The sequence below is a fragment of the Apis cerana genome, linkage group LG1 (genome assembly GCF_029169275.1).
Source record: "Apis cerana isolate GH-2021 linkage group LG1, AcerK_1.0, whole genome shotgun sequence".
Taxonomy (NCBI): Eukaryota; Metazoa; Arthropoda; class Insecta; order Hymenoptera; family Apidae; genus Apis; species Apis cerana.
This window is the reverse complement of record NC_083852.1, coordinates 26934883-26951164: the sequence shown is the minus strand read 5'-3', so window position 1 is coordinate 26951164 and position 16282 is coordinate 26934883. Positions and strand designations below refer to the sequence as shown.

At 30.4% G+C, this 16282-nt stretch overlaps 2 protein-coding genes and 2 long non-coding RNA genes across 6 annotated transcripts; 2 read left to right on the top strand and 2 right to left on the bottom strand.

Annotated features, from left to right (window-relative positions):
• Positions 1 to 2437: 2437 nt before the first annotated feature.
• Positions 2438 to 5540, bottom strand: LOC108004310 (protein PFC0760c). Of its 2 annotated transcripts, XR_009833434.1 has the most exons (4): positions 5413 to 5540; positions 4727 to 5028; positions 3114 to 4247; positions 2438 to 3031 (listed from the first exon to the last, which is right to left on the bottom strand). XR_009833434.1 is itself a non-coding variant. In XM_062087205.1 (2 exons), exons 1-2 carry the CDS (start codon positions 4758 to 4760, stop codon positions 3181 to 3183), a joined length of 1101 nt encoding a protein of 366 aa, XP_061943189.1. In that variant the 5' UTR covers positions 4761 to 4882; the 3' UTR covers positions 2438 to 3180. The 2 variants fall into 2 exon arrangements, 1 of the variants encoding a protein (XP_061943189.1); XM_062087205.1 differs by lacking the exon at positions 5413 to 5540 and having other exon boundaries at positions 2438 to 4247; positions 4727 to 4882.
• A 290-nt stretch (positions 5541 to 5830) lies between these two features.
• Positions 5831 to 10299, top strand: LOC133667813 (uncharacterized). Its single transcript, XR_009833435.1, has 2 exons — positions 5831 to 5973; positions 8691 to 10299. It is a non-coding gene; the product is annotated as an uncharacterized LOC133667813 (long non-coding RNA).
• An 855-nt stretch (positions 10300 to 11154) lies between these two features.
• On the top strand, positions 11155 to 13705 carry LOC133667814 (uncharacterized). Its single transcript, XR_009833436.1, has 2 exons — positions 11155 to 12020; positions 12081 to 13705. It is a non-coding gene; the product is annotated as an uncharacterized LOC133667814 (long non-coding RNA).
• A 416-nt stretch (positions 13706 to 14121) lies between these two features.
• LOC108004298 (high affinity copper uptake protein 1-like) lies at positions 14122 to 16065 on the bottom strand. Of its 2 annotated transcripts, none has more exons than XM_017067080.3 (4): positions 15313 to 16065; positions 15095 to 15228; positions 14589 to 14648; positions 14122 to 14443 (listed from the first exon to the last, which is right to left on the bottom strand). In XM_017067080.3, the coding sequence occupies exons 1-4, from the start codon at positions 15316 to 15318 to the stop codon at positions 14245 to 14247; spliced, it is 399 nt and encodes a 132-aa protein (XP_016922569.1). In that variant the 5' UTR covers positions 15319 to 16065; the 3' UTR covers positions 14122 to 14244. The 2 variants fall into 2 exon arrangements, with proteins under 2 accessions (XP_016922569.1, XP_016922571.2); XM_017067082.3 differs by having other exon boundaries at positions 15072 to 15228; positions 15313 to 15328.
• Between the last annotated feature and the right edge of the window lie 217 nt (positions 16066 to 16282).

Here is a 16282-nt window from a genome sequence, read left to right as displayed (position 1 = left end):
TAATTTATGTTTGACAAATATTATTCGAATAATCTGTAGTAATAAAATTTAATTTAATCAAACTGGATATCATGAACGTGAAAAAATCACAAAGTTCATCACTATTCCATACAACTTGTGCACGAAAAATCGTGTTTCGTTTTACATAGTCACGAAACTTTAACGGTCAAACAACTCTGCTATTAGAAAATCCAATTTCATCGAAATCACAAATTAGTTAGAGAATTAATTTTTGATAAAATATGATTAAATTGAAAAACGCTTAAAGTATGCGATACATCTAATAATTAAAAAATTGCTAAAAACCTGTAAGTAAAAACATAATACGTATCGTATATGTTTGAACACGTATCTTTTGTAATTAATTTATCAATTTTATGAAATAAAAATATTATCTCGTCACAATGTTCTCGCGTCTCTCACGTTTATCATATTGATTTATAATGCATTTAATCTTTTTTTTTTATTAGAAATAAAGAAATCAGTGGCCAACTTCGACTTGAAATGAGTATCTTTGCTAATTTGATAAATTCACGAATCACATGCAAAGAATTTCGGACGTCAGATTCTACTTTAGTTTATACAATCATATACATTAAAATTTTCTGCGTAATCTTTATGCATAAAATCGGATGTGTAATTGTCTTTAAATAAAATCATAAACTATAACGTTAGAAAAGGGAGAAAAATTTGTTCGAAATGATTGATGAAGCATTTTGTTAAACTCTTCGATTCCGCAAACTCTTTACTTGCAATTTATAATTGTATGAATACGTTTCATCGATAAGATTGATGTACAAGTATAAATAAAACACGTATACGAAAGCTGAGAAATTTATATCGTTGTTTCCACTTACATTATAGTTTAAATTTACAGAAGAGTGTCTTCCTACACGCTAGGCTTATCGTATTAGCTTGACGCATCAATTACAAACAAACCATCGACATATCACGAATATTTCGTAACAGTAGGATTTTTCTCGTCCGTTCGAGGAAGGAAAAAGAAATTAACGAAAGTAGATCGTGAATATTCACGTGCTTCGTTCGTTCGTCTTATTGAACATGTATTAAAATAACAATTACCTACTATCTATTCTGACGTGTATAAGAAAATTGATTCGAAATTTAATTTATACCGTTACATTAATGATATTAATACATTATATATTAAAATTTGATAGAATTATCTTTCATTCCATCTATTCCAGTTCAGATATTTATCAAAATAAAAAAGTGAAATAATTATTGCGTAAATTACGTAAAACTTACAGCATGGATGAAATTAAATAACGAACAAATACGATAGACATTATTATTTTTTAACTTTTTATCGAACAAAATTTCTTTTCATTGCAATTATAATTGTATATTTTCAAAAATTTCATTATTTCGAAGCATGATTCGTTATTTTGAAGTCAATTGAAAAGCCTCTCCCTTGTTTAAATGTATAAAACTCTACTCTTTTATTCGTTACTAGAGATACGCGAGAAGTCGAAGTGAAACGAATTTGGAAGAAGGTTTAGGTTTAGTTCCAAAGTATCCCGTAGTTCGAATATTTCGGGATTCCAAAGAAAAACTTTGGGATTTTTGAAAATATCAGAAATTTGAGGGGTCTGAATAAGATCTTGGAACTATTCGTCCACAAAATTAAAAGAATAATGACGAGAATAATGACTTTGGAGAAGTCGATCCTGAGATGAATTCTTCACGCGTCCCGACACATTCAATATTTTCGGATTCTCGCATGCCTCTAGTCGCATATCGCGTTTTAAAGAATATGTTAACCTTTGAAATTTATAAAAATAGCAAAATCATTAACGAACTATAATTTCCAAGCGTTTTAATATAGTACTATGTAATATAATACTAATACAATACTCCAAATCTAATTTATTTGATTTATAAACTGTTTTTTTATTTTTTTCAAAATATTTATTAGATATTTTATTTTGCATTTCGTAACTATCATTATTATTCTGCAACGTATTTATTCGAACGAATTAAAAAACGAAGCTCATTACGATCGTTGTAATAAGAAATTAAGAAAATGGGAATTATTTAATGAGATTAAATTTAGATATCTCTGGCAAAAGTAGCTATTCAATTTATAGCATATCGTAAAAAGTTCTAAGGGTTATGTGCGTTCTTTGATAAAGATCTTCTTCGAAAACATGGTAAGAGTGACCTACTTCGCGAGTTTGTAATCGCAGACCGACTAATTGTAATTGCCTATTAGTTGACGAATGGAAAAGTTATCAGACTAACTGTGGTGTAAATCGTTATATATTAGCATAAATAAGTTCAAGGCCCATGCGCAGTGCCAATGATGCATTAATTTTTCTATGATACGAGTTTGTCAATCTTCGCTTGTAATCTTTATAAATATGCTCAAAATATGATATATACAGTTAAATGTAGAATAAATAAAATTAATCGATACTATTGGAAATAAATATTTATTTCTTTTTCTTACAATATTTTATCGTTCATATAATAAATTATTTGAATTACACGTCAATTATAAAATACGGAAATAAATTAATATTTGATCGCTTTTTTCAAATTTTTGATATTCTTTTAATTGTACCTATCGTTTTATTATTTTATTAATGATTTCTTACAATCGTATCATTTTTTACAATACGATATATAACAATTCTTAATAACGTATAATAGAAAAGAATATATGGCATAAAAGTATCGCGCATCTTATGGAAATTTTTTAACGAATTTTTCATCGGAAAGATAATTTTTCGTTACAAATAAAAAAAAGATTTTATTCGCAATATAGTCGTAAATACATACAATGATAATGACCATACAAGTTATTCTTTCTTCATTTCATATTTATTGCTCACGTTTACGTATTCTCGATAATTTTAAACTTATATATTTATATATAAATTCATCTTTTCGTATTTACATACACCAAGTACGATGTTTAATAGTCGTATTTCTCTTCTTTTCTTCGTCCAGATGTATGGTTTTTATTTATACAGACGTAACAAGAATATTCCTAGATGTTGTCAATCTATAATTACACGATAAAAGATATATTATAATTTTCAATTTTTATAATGTTTATAAAACATTGTGTTCATAAAGATACCTACCAAAATCATCTATCTTTTTTACAGTGGAATGTTTGAATTTCGGAAATCTTTTTTACATATTTATAATTTAATATGTATCATATAAATAATCCGGATAATATATATAAGGCGAATAATTGGATAAATCTGAAATATTTATATTATCCGAAATATTTTTTTTCTCGTTAAACGCTACGTTCATATCATTATAGTCGTTTTCCATTATTTCAGAAATTATTTGTCGTTGATTCCATTCATCGTTCATTTCGTTTTGATTTACATCTTCGTTATTGATAGGATTTTCCATAGAAATTATCTTTTCTTCCGACTTTTCTCCCGTATTATCAACATCCATGTGTGATTCCGATGTAAAAACTTTTCTATTTTCGTCTGTAAATTCTTTGTTTAACCATTCATTGGATACCTTAAAATCTTCCAAATTGTAATTGTCCTCGGTAGTAGAACTGTCCGAGACTGGTGTATTTCTCATAGAATTTTCCAAGATCAACAAGAAAATCGAATAATTTTCTAAATTCCTTTGTACATTTTGTCGCATTTCTTTCTCGCTTCTTTCCGACGATTCGTTCGTCCACGTATCCGATGAATCTTTATCATATTTTGTCGATTCGTCGATTTTTAAATTTTCTTTAAATTCCTTTTCCGTTGAATTTAAATTATCATTTTCGATCGGAAAATCGACGAAATATTTAGCATCTTCTAATGCGCTCTTCTTATCGTTATTTATTACCAATAATAAGTCATCTTCCACGTTTTGCAAATTATCTTCCGCTCCATTGATATTCGCATCGGTTTCGTTATCGATGTTTGAAATCTCCGTCGGTTTTAACATATTTTTCGTTAAAATATCGTTCGATTTATTGAGCTGTTCAACCGCGTTTATTATACATTTATCACACTTAGAAGTAAACAGATTTTTCGATTCTGGAATATTATTTATGGCCTTGACTTCCATCGATTCGATGTGACAATTTTGCCACATTGTGTAACAACCCCATCCAATGCAAAGCAACATTTCCAATAAGAGAATTAATTTTACGCATTCTATTATTCGTTTTAAACTATTATTCATTTTAATATACTTCATGCATGAAGTTTTCCCATTCCCGACTAGTCCTTCTTCCATGCTTATGAGTTCTACGATAACCGAAATAAAACGAATTGGAGTTATTGTATTTTGTTCAAATTACTTAATAATTAATTATATAATAATATTCATCACTATTTTTACACGTTCATTTTATAAATAACTCGTTAGAAAATCAAAAGTCTTTATAATTCTTTCAAATTTACGCTTGAACAGTTGAAATGAAACCTTTTAAATTCTGGTCTAAAATCATCTTAAATGTTCGATTTATTCTCTCCTATTTCCATTATTACACGTTTATATGCACATATTATATTTATGACTGGTTCAAAATAGTTCAAAGTAAATAAATATAAACTGTTAAATGTTTCAAGATATTCTAGTAATTTTTTATAAATATTTTCATTTTTCAAAAATGGAAGTGAGAATTATTTAAAAAAAAAATAAGAACACGGAATATATAAAATATTACGTTTTGCGTACTGCGAAATTTATATCTACATGTATCGTACGTATAAAATAAACTCACCCTTATTGACTCTACTGAGCCCGACTTCCTTCATGATGAACGATCAGTTAGAAACTAACCATTGAGGAAGAAAGAACGTTAAATGGTAAACGTAAAAATATAAATTAACCTTGACCTGGCATAGTTTAATGAAAAGAGAAATAAAATTTACGATAAAAGTTATTCTCCTACCATGAATTTCATGTTAGAGAAAAATGTTCACAGGTCAAACTATATCTTCCTCGGGTCGCACAATCATTCTGTGCTTGTTAATATCAACAAAGAAACTTACTTTGTTGCTTCTTTCTTCGAACATACATTTCCTCGAAAAAAGAAAAAAAAAATAAGTAAAAGGGAATAAATTTGTAAAAACCAATACGATCCAATATCTTTGCCGATACGTATAAAAATTGCATAACAAAAATGCATAACAATATAATATTTTGCGCGCGATATGATAGAGGCGCGAATAATTTTTTCATTAAAAGTAATTTTTACTTTTATCGAGTAAAATAATCTCGCTCGAGTATTCGAAGGAATAGATGATCGTGTTTACGAAGTGTTAAACATTATGTAATATACAATTCGAATCATCTACGAATAAAATTATACGTTTAATAAAACGATGTTTAATAATTTGAGTCAATATTTATAAAAAAAAAAGCGGAACGATGACAAATGAATAATAATTCAAAAATAACACCTACCATTTTGAAACACCATTAAAACAATAGTTCGCACGATAACGGAAGTTGAAATTACGACTAAATCCGAATGTTTCATCGGATTTAATTATCGGTGAAAAACGTAAAAAAGTAAAAAATTAAAAAAGAAAGAAAACGAAACACAATCCATAGTATAGGAATAGATATATATACATATATAACAACAATCAAAGATGCTAGATATTTCTCTGCTATTCTGAAAAAGATGAATTTTTGTTATTCTTTAATTTTGTAGTTTATTTAAAATCGCATAATACGTTTATAATATCAAGAGAAATTATAGTACGCGTTTCTTGGAAAAAGTGATATGCAAGCCAATAAAAATGTTTCTGATTACTAAATTTCTTTCAGATCTTGACACGAACTGCGAAAATCTTGAAAAATGTTATCTGGATTGTAACGGTGGTCGTTGCGCATGCGATTACATTCGAATAAAAAATATTGTGTGTAAAAGAATGCGCCCACTACAATGCTAAGTAACTTTGACTCGTGCCTCCAAGATTTTTGAGAATACAACGAAACAAATAGTTGAAGCTTTAACGGGTAATTTTTTTGAATAAAATATCCTATGCGGTGAAATATATGTATATTCACTATTACTTTTCGACTGCTCGCGTGTCGCTTTTTTTAAATTGCGATTTTTATGATTGCAAAATGTGATAAAACATATCTGCACCGTGACGTAATTCATTTGAAACAAATATTTCTCCTAGAAGAGATATACTTGAGATTTTACGCTTGAAATATCTTCATTTGTATATTTCTTTTAAAGCTTTATATGCGAATGCTTTCTTTCTTTCTTTTATTTTATAAATATATATATATATATTTTCACGATTCTTGAATTCTTGTACTTTTTTTCGTATACAGTTAATTCTGTCGATGTATGTCGTTTTTGATAGTTTAACCTTTGCGTTTCGCAAATTTAAAGAATGTCTTCTTCGATTCTCATCGATCATTCTCTGCGATGAATAAGAATCGACGATGGAATTCGTTTATCTAAGATTATCCCAGCTATCTTCACTGTTTTCACCAATTGGTATGTAACTTTATAGTTTGTGAATCGGAAATATATTATCGTTCACAAAACCTTTTGCATCTTAGCATTTTGATGAAATTCACATCGAATAGAGCTGATTATCGAGAAAAGTAATTTATTAGTGTAATTTAATCTTTCCTTTTCACGACGAATATCATTTTATACGAATATTTGATTCGTTCCATTTGATAATATCGCTAAATTAATATTGATAACGCGAATGAGAATTAGATCAATAATATATATTCTATGATTGTCATTTGTAAAATTATTTTGTTAAAAAGATTAATGAAATATTAACGAATTAATGTTTTGAAATTCTAATCCACTAAAAATATCGGACAATTGATAAAATTATACATATATCTATGCAATTTTCGACGATACGATAAATGATATGATGGAAAAAGAAAAGCAAAAATTTTATAAAATCTTGAAAATGATGAAGTAATTAAAATTATATTTAAATCGTTAAATTCGTCGTGAAAATACATAATGAAGTAAAAAAGTTTTTATTTTTTTCATTTTTTTTCAAAGAAAAATAAAAATTGGAAAATATAAAAATAGTTGGACAATATTAATTTTCTAATAGGTAACGTGAAATAATTTCTCAAAAACACTTTATCAGAGAACAATTAGCGAAAAACTGATTTGAACAAGAATATATATATATATATATATATTCCTTACAATTAGAATCAGATAGCGAAGATTTGGCATTTATGAATACGATCGAGTCGATTGTAATCCAGATAGACTGGTGCACACGCGATTATAGAATTAGCTACCAATCTGGAGGCTATTTTCATTGGTAGAGCAATGCTCTCGTTCGCAATGAAACCTCGAATGACGTCCTTTTTAACTTCAATCCGTGATAATGATAACGTTAAGGAGTGTAACGTGAGGTGGAGAAATATTTTACGTTGTAGATCCGACTTGCTCACCTCGCTTCTCGAATTGCCTGTCTCTCATCTATAAACTTAAATTTTATTATAAAATTGCTCTATAAATAATCTAATTACTAACTAATGTTGTCTCGTTTGTCGCGTCGTTAATTGAAAAAGAAACATCTTCTACGATATGCGATATCGTAGATTTTCGTAGATTATTGGCTCGTGAAAATCATAAATCCGAATAATGGAGAATCTCAAGGTGAAGTTAATAAAATAAAGGGAAGGATAAATTGATTTCTTCTTCACGAATAAATGCTTATTTAATCGATAGTAAACGAATTTGCATAAAATACGAAACGTTTTCAATTTCAAAGCTCGGCAATATTTAAATACAAATTGATTAGAAATTAAATCATTTATTAAATTTTTATATCAGTTCAATTTACATTATTACATTGATTTATCATCATTGATTACCAAGTGTTATCCTAATTTCTTATTACTTATGTTTGTGTCGTCGATAAATTTAGCCTTGTCCTATATTATTTATAACGAATAATTTATAACGAGTAATTTATAAAATAGCAAGTAAATTGCAAGTTAATTACAATTTATATTCGATAGATATATCGTATAAATAGTAAGTAGTTTTGCAAATGTCAACCATTTTGACTTCTTTTCTAGCTATGTAATTTCATCACATTTTCTTCTCGAATGGGTTATTTCCGTACTTCGATCGGATTTTTCTTATCTGTAACATTTATCGAAGCATTTTACGAATGCAACTTCATACACGACAAACATTCAAAATATCCTATTTCTTACGAATTTCACTGATGAATCTTTTCCTAAAGAAAATAAAGTTTTTGTATTATTATTTAAGACTCGTTTGAAATTAATTCGATGAAAAGTTAAAGTTTTAAAAATCGTTTTCACTTTGTACACTGTGATATACCGCAACCAACGAATTGTATCGAGATAAAATTGCAAATTTAAAAGGAAGAACGAGCGAAGTACATTTAATCGATAATATCAACAACGTACAAGAACGTGTAGACATATATATGTATTAGATGTACAAGTATATATCTGTACGTTACGTAGAGTGAAAAAGCAAAAATGGAAAATATGAAAAGTTTGGAGGGAGAAGCGTTTGTAGTGGAGCGTAGGTACGCGCGTTAAATTAGATTAAAAATTCGAATTAAAAGTTACAGTAGATCGATCGCATTTGTCCATTTTCCATATCTTGTTACTCTGAGTATCGAGTAAGAGGAGCGATGCTCTATCAGTCTCGTAACGTTTGTTCCATTTGTTATTCGTTACGATAGAGTATGCAGAAGGATGCGAAAGGTCACGACACGCCAACCAGATGGACAGCTGATAGAGGCTCGACCTGGCTTCTTTCCTCGTAAAATGGGTTAGAAGCCATTTCTACGATCAGGAAGTGACGTTACCGTTGAGACCGTCGGCACGATATTCGAAGCTTCTTCGTGTTCAACGTGTGACTTTAATCTCGTAAAATGGGCGGAAAGGCCTCGAACCTTGCTCTTTTTCCGCATCATTCATCTTTTACCGCTTATTATCTCTGTCTCGTTAACCTATCGTTGTAAAGAATGTTGTAAAGAAAATCGGTTTTATTTTTAAAACGCAATGAGAGGAAGAGGATAATAAACGATCGTGTGTGTGTGTGTGTGTGTAAAATAGAAAAGAGAGTGGAAAAATACAAGTTTGATAAGGTAGCTAGCTCGATCAATGTATCACATGATACGGTAATTTCGCGTATAATTTCAACGTGTAAATCTCGTGCAAGGAATTCGTGGTTGATATCGCGGAGGTTAGTCGTGACGAGTCTTGGGCGAGAAAAAAAAAAAAAAAGATTGGCATTGAGAAATTTAAAAGGCAGTGAGCAATCTGTAAGTGCAAATTGCAATTGTACGGCTTATCCTGAAAAGAATATCAATTCTAACCAACCTGTATACATTTGAAAGGAGAACGCGGAGAATTTTGTCGCAACGATTTCCTTGCAGTTGGCTTATACACATTGGATCGCGTGTTCGCCATTACCCTCTTTTACGTGTGTCTTGCGTTATGTGTTAAAACAACCACTACTAGAGGCCAAGGTCACCGCTCACGATCTTCCACTCGAATCGTGTTTTACAGCGATTCTTCTACCGATTCATCGAGAAAATATTTCATAAACGTTCCTTCTTTTCGTCGATCGAGATTCTGTCGTCGATATTTTCCCTTAAATTATACGAGTTTTTTCGTTATTCATAAAAAAAATGTATGTATTTATAAAAATTAATGAAAATAAATAGAAAAATTTACTTCTTTTCACGTTTTTCTTGTAGATAAACAAGGAAAAATAAAGTTTGATGATTGAACAGTATGAGCACGTTTTTGACATCTACGTTTGATAGCGTTTGTTATTTATGCGAAATAGCTTCGACCTGAAATAAAACTTATTTAAATGAATTTTATATATTGCGAAACACGCAAATGCTATTCCTACGAATTTATTAGCATGATTTTAGTGTGCGCAAACTATATCTGGTCCGGTGTATAGAAAAAATATTTTTTGTACTTTGTAATATATTTGTTAGATTTTATTGTTGCTTGTCGAAAATATTTAAATATTTCTACGTTCAAATTTATCAAGATTGTTCTCGATATGGAATGAAAATTTATTTAACTTTCGTTAAACAAATTTTGAAGATATAAAATATAAAGAATGAAATAATAGGCAAGAATATAAATTTTTATAATTCGTATATATGAATTTGAATTTAATACATAAATCATACGCTTCCAAAATATTTAAATATTTGAATATTCAAAAATTTTTTTGTTGAAATAAGATATAAAGCATGTGGTGCCAACTATCGTTGCAGACTGTAAGCTCGAACTGAAATATAATATATATTTCGCATTTCAGAGTAGAAAGGGTCAATAATTTTATACCTCGCAAAAATTCTGGAAATTTTTTAAAATAAAATAGTTTATAACATTTTTAAAAATATTAATAATAAATTATTAAATTTATTATTATTATTTTATTATTAAATTTACCAATATTTATTATAAATATAGTTTTTTTTAAATTTGAAATATATATAGTTACAACCAAACCTGTTCAATTATATGTGTCAATTACGTACAGAAATTCATGTTTCCATATATATGGAAAAAATTGTTTATATCATAAATGTGTAAAAATGTTAAAAAATTTAGAAAAGTTACCGAAAGTTAAACGATAGAATATGCGTAGTATAAGTTATTATATATTAGAAATAAAATTTTTTATTGTAATATTTAATATCAATTTATAGCGAAAATACACGAGGCTGATCGCGTATAAGTTGTTACAAAACTTTCGACTATTAGAATACTTTGCAAGAAGCAACATGTCAATTTGGACGATGGCCAAATATTTCCCGTTTAAAAACAGATATAGGTGATCGCACTTGTTTCTCCTTTGACCATCTTGGTGGCAATGTAATTACCGTAGGTCGATATGTACTACAATCTGGCCGGAAATTTCGAAACCGTAACAAACTAGCGAGCGGAAATTCTCGTTCACGAACCAACCCCATATCTCTTTAGCGATCGAGCTTTTCAATGAATTTCAAATTTGTGCAATTAGACGATTTGAAATTCGTTTCAACCTTTAGATTTAATAATAGATAAATCGGATAATTCTACGAAGTATAATGATGAAAACGATAATATTAACAAAACTAAATTGTTTGATAAAGATATTAAGAAAATTTTATATAAAAAAAATTTCGCGTAAATCTGTATCATTTAAAATTATAATATCGAAGGTAGGGAAATTAGTTTGAACCAGTTACGTGATATACGTATAATAAAAAAATAAGAGGAAAATAAAGGAAGAAGAAAAGCGTGAAACGCGAATACTCGATCGAGCGAAGGAATGCACGGTGGTGGGTCGAGTTAGGAGATTATTAGGGATGGTGTGGAGGGTAGGAGATGGAATCAGAGAGGAAACGCGAGGTTTGAGGGGATGTCGGTGCGTAAAAGGAGAATGCATAGGTTACTAGCAGCCGACGCCAGTATCGACCGGTCGCGCTACGCGTACATCTACACCCCTTGGCGTCTGCATGGTCGGGGACAATTTCTCTCCGATTATTCGATCCATCAGTTTACCATTTCCTCCGAGAAAACCGTTGGACGTGCGAGCTTTTCTTCGATCCATGTGCAAACAAAGCTTCAAGTTTGCGCGATAATCCGTTAATGCACTTTACACCGATTCACCTTAATCAACCGTATAATCGCGAGCTTACTCGCTATTTTATCCCCCGTTATATCTTTACGTTGCTCTTTTATCATGTAGATGAGCGATAAGATTGTGAAAATTTTTCAAGATTAGAACAATTTCGAGATTCGATCAGATATTATGCTAAAATTTAAGCGCTTCTTCGTTCGTTAAACTACCATTATTGATCACGATGAATCTAAATTGTTTCGATTTAGAAAATTTCAATCGTAAGAAGGGGGAAACACCGTGTTTCAAGGAATGGAATGGAATTTTAAACCGAGTTTGAAACGATTCGGAACTAATTTCGTTTCTGAACACAATCGTTATGAAACGTGTATATCGCGAGAAGTTGGGACATTAGTGAAAATCAGATATGCAGGTATGCATCGTATCTCGCGTATGATAAATACGATCACGTTGTAAATGAGCAATGTTTTAGGGGGTAAGATGGAGGAGGAGGAAGTTGAGACAGAAGAAAAAAGGAAAAAGGAAATAAAAAAGGCGAAGGACCACGAACCGTTGAGCTGTAATCTCTATGGATTATCGGGTTGAAAAGGCTTAATGCACAAAGGCCGCCCAAGGCGGGTGGATGCGGTGAAGTTGGAAGGGTGTGTCTCGGAAAAAAAAGCGGATGAATAGCGGTGAAACGAAAGGAGTGCGCGATAACTGTTGATCTCTCGCCAACTCGTACGTCCCTCGGACCGACCGACGGAACAAACGAAATAAACGCGTGACATAATCCTTGAAAATAATAATAAGACTCGGTTATTTCGACGTTTGACACGATGCAGTCGTTCTTCTTTAGTGCCAATCTCGATTCTTATCCAATTATTCGTTTTGTCTCGTCTCTTTAAATGCGAGGTGCGTTCAAATTTTTCCTCTCTCTTTCCATCTTCATCGCGATAAAGAAAGAAAGAAATGTAGAAATTAATACATGCAAATTTATTTCTGATTACATACAAGTATAATAAAATAAAATAAATAAATAATTTGATTAAATAGATAGAAATGAAATGTCCATAAATTTTTATTGCATCGATTGTATCGTCCAACATTCAGTCTCGTGACAAGTATCGTGACACAAAGCGCTTCGTTCACGCTCTGTCTCTTTTTCCATGAGAGCGTGTATCGAACAAACGTAAATTGCGTGAAATTATGCGTCGTATCAAGTGTAATTGACTTCATGATTCGTACCATCCATGTGAATTTATATTTAAATTCCGCTAGTAACAGGAACACAGATAAATAAGAATAAATAAGAATGAATGACGTGATTTTTTTTTTTCCTTTAAAAAAAAAAAATTTATTTCGATATAACGAGTTCCGTTTCAATCAGAACATTTAAATATATCTTACATCGCATGCATATATAGTTATCTTTGTTTTGAACAAACAAACGATCAAATCGCATCGTTACTAATTTTAACGAGAATATCGTCCAATCTCTGACACGTTTCGATATGGTTGTTACAAGTTGCTTGATACAAGTTGTTTGTCAAAATGATTCTTTATTTTAAGTGAATTGAGATTCTTATTAATATTCTAACATAATGATATCACGAATAATTATTTTTATTTAATTTAACAATTAAATTAAATATCGTATTAAATATCCTTCAATTATACGCACATAGAAAAAAAAAAATATATATATAATGCTTACCTATATTTTTAACATCTTTGAATCGAAGAAAATGATTGTTCTTTGTTAATGTTGATGTCCTGACTGATTTTCTTGTACGGTATTTGAATTATACGTAAAAAAAAATGTAAAACACCACACACAAAAGAGTAATATGAAAATAAAAAATGTTATAGCGTTAAATTTATCCCATCCGAATATAATTTCGTTCACAGTTTCAAATTTTTTTCTAAATCTCATATTCATTTTTAATTCTTCGTATTACTATTACTTTTTATTAATTCTAAAGTATATTTTATTTCTGATCTATGATAAAATCCTCTTGCACTAGCGACACATCAAATGATGATCCAAATACATTAACACTCTGTATATATGATTACCTTCTACAATAAATGTAAAAGTACGATTAGATAACGTAACCAATTGAATGGAACATTTACCACAGTCAATAATATCTATAGATACGTGCAATATATATATATATATGTAATATATAATAAAATATTTACGAAACATATAATTTAACAATTAAAATGAACATATCTTTCAATATTTATATTTATATTTTTTTAATATAAGTTTATAAAATAAAAAAAATACATTTAAATGAATATTTATCATACGTATATAGCGTACGTGTTAAAATAAAATTATTATACGTAAGAATACAGAAAGATAAATCCATAATAAATTATATTGTGAATTAATTCTTAAAAGTTCGAATACGTGACGTAAGTAAAAAAAAATATAATAATTATATATTAAATAAAGACAAGAAGAAAAATTGAAACGATACGATAAATGTAGAATATGTAAAATATAGAATGTCAACGAATGATAGAAAAATTGGTATGAAAAATTTATTAAGAATATCACAATTTTTACAATTATAACGTGTCTTATATTAGGGGACAAAATGATATCGATATCAGGATAAAATACGTATTCGATGTAAAATTTACAAGCAGCAGTCATCGCTGTCACCGTTCGATTTATCCCAAGAAAACAGCCAATAACCGAGACCCGTGCCCAATGCTACTGCGATACAAAGCCAAATATTGTACGTCATGAATATCAACATAAGACAATATCCTATGACCAGTTGAATAATGTGAATAATCGTTTGAAGAAAATGTATTTTGGAAAAGAGTAATGTTCTGAAATTAAACGAGAGTGCAATAGTCTGTATTATTAATAAATAAAAAACAATTATGAAAAAGAAAAGTATTATTCATCGAGGCGGAATATCGATTCAATATCGATCGATATTCTTAAATATCTTAAATAAAGTATAATACGTACCCTCTGTTATTAATTTCTTTATTTTTCCATAAACGTGTTGTATTGATGTACAAGTGATCGCTAAGATAGAAAGAAGAAAGGATATTAATAGATTTAGATCCGCTATTCCGTACAAAAGGTGTTGATATATTCGTGGAACATTTTTCGAGAATCGATTCTTAACGAAAATGGAAAAAAATTGATATACGAAAATGTTGGTCGAATTTTATTTATCGAGTTATAAAAGATTTAGATTGGCGTTAGATGGAGCGAGGCGGAAACGGAATCAGACCGCTTCGTCTTCGTCCATTTCCGTCTCGCTCCATTATGCCAATTTAAATTTCTTACAACTCGATAAATAAGGCTGGATCGACGTATTTTCGTATATCATATTTTCGTGCGTTCGTTTTTTATTATCTATTATCTAGAATCGATTCGAATATTCGTCGAAGATCCCACGAATATGTTAACACGTGATACAAAACGATATATGCTATTACTTACTCATTAGAAGAACAATCTCTCACCGGTAATTTTTTATCCCTTCGTATATAGATGCTATGAGAATAACACCAACCATAGACCATCCAAGACCTTGCCAATCTATCGGATGCCATTCGTCAAACAAAATAACTTCGTTTTCACCCATATGAAATGACATCTAACGTAATAATTAACTTTACGATTCGAATAAAAAAGAAATTCATTTCGATTGTAACGATTAAACGATTTAATTATTACTTACCTTCATTTTTGTTGGAATAAAATATAGAGCAGCTTCGAATACCTTCGTGAACACTGCATACGGTCGTTGAACATCGAGTTTCCACTCGATTCATTTATCATCAATTATAGATAACTTATCGATCAATCGTTAATCTTACTTGCTATATCAATTTTATATATATATATATTTTTCGCTTTATAATATTATTCAATCTTATTAATTAATGCGATTCGATTCAAAATTTAAAACATGTTCATTTCATTTCTATCGTAATTTTGTTATATCGACACAGGTAACGGGTTAAATATATCCTCGTTTGCGATACAATCGTTATACCGTTCAATACCGTTCAATACCGTTAAATCGAACGAATCGATACAAAATGAATCGAATTTATTCTTTTTCGCGTTATTCTCTACAATATAATATATCTACGAATTAATTATTACTTTTATTCATATGCGTATGCACGAAGAATATTTTGGAAAGTTTGAAAAAGGAAGCGGATCGATCGAGTGGAATTTAGTTAAAATACGACGGGGTAGGTTGAAAGTCTATTTCGAAAGCGATCGAAATCGTAACTCGCGTGAACGTTGGAGGAAAGAAGGGGTATGTAGCTGTGGATGTTAAGTTAATCGATTTCTCTTTCTGTCGCTTGGGCATAGAGGGTGTCCTCTCCCTCCTCCCCGCTTTACGATCAGCCAAGATGCCCGGCCTGCGTGAACGAGGCGGGCGCAACCTGTGGCTGATCCTGACCGCCGCGCCTCCCTGCGTCCGGAAATTTAGCCACGCTCGATTCTCAAACTCCCCTCGCTCAGTGCCATTCTCACCGTTCGACCGTTTACACGGACGATGCTGCCTCCCATCGTCTCCTCGTACATCCGTACAGTCGTCCGTCGAGTTTAATCATCGGCAGCGATGCGATCGTCCAACACCCGACACGCCACCGCGCCTTTTTCTTTTCTCCAACTTCGATCCGTTCAATCTG

What these genes read in the sequence shown, in the direction of transcription:
- LOC108004310 (XM_062087205.1), bottom strand. Translation starts at nt 4,760, where the DNA reads ATGAAGGAAGTCGGGCTCAGTAGAGTCAATAAGG. An exon ending in GCTCAGTAGAGTCAATAAGG is followed by an intron (nt 4,248 to 4,726) that starts GTGAGTTTATTT and finishes CGGTTATCGTAG; the next exon opens with AACTCATAAGCATGGAAGAA.
- LOC108004298 (XM_017067080.3), bottom strand. An exon ending in GAAGGGATAAAAAATTACCG is followed by an intron (nt 14,649 to 15,094) that starts GTGAGAGATTGT and finishes TTTCTATCTTAG; the next exon opens with CGATCACTTGTACATCAATA. An exon ending in AAAGAAATTAATAACAGAGG is followed by an intron (nt 14,444 to 14,588) that starts GTACGTATTATA and finishes GTTTAATTTCAG; the next exon opens with AACATTACTCTTTTCCAAAA.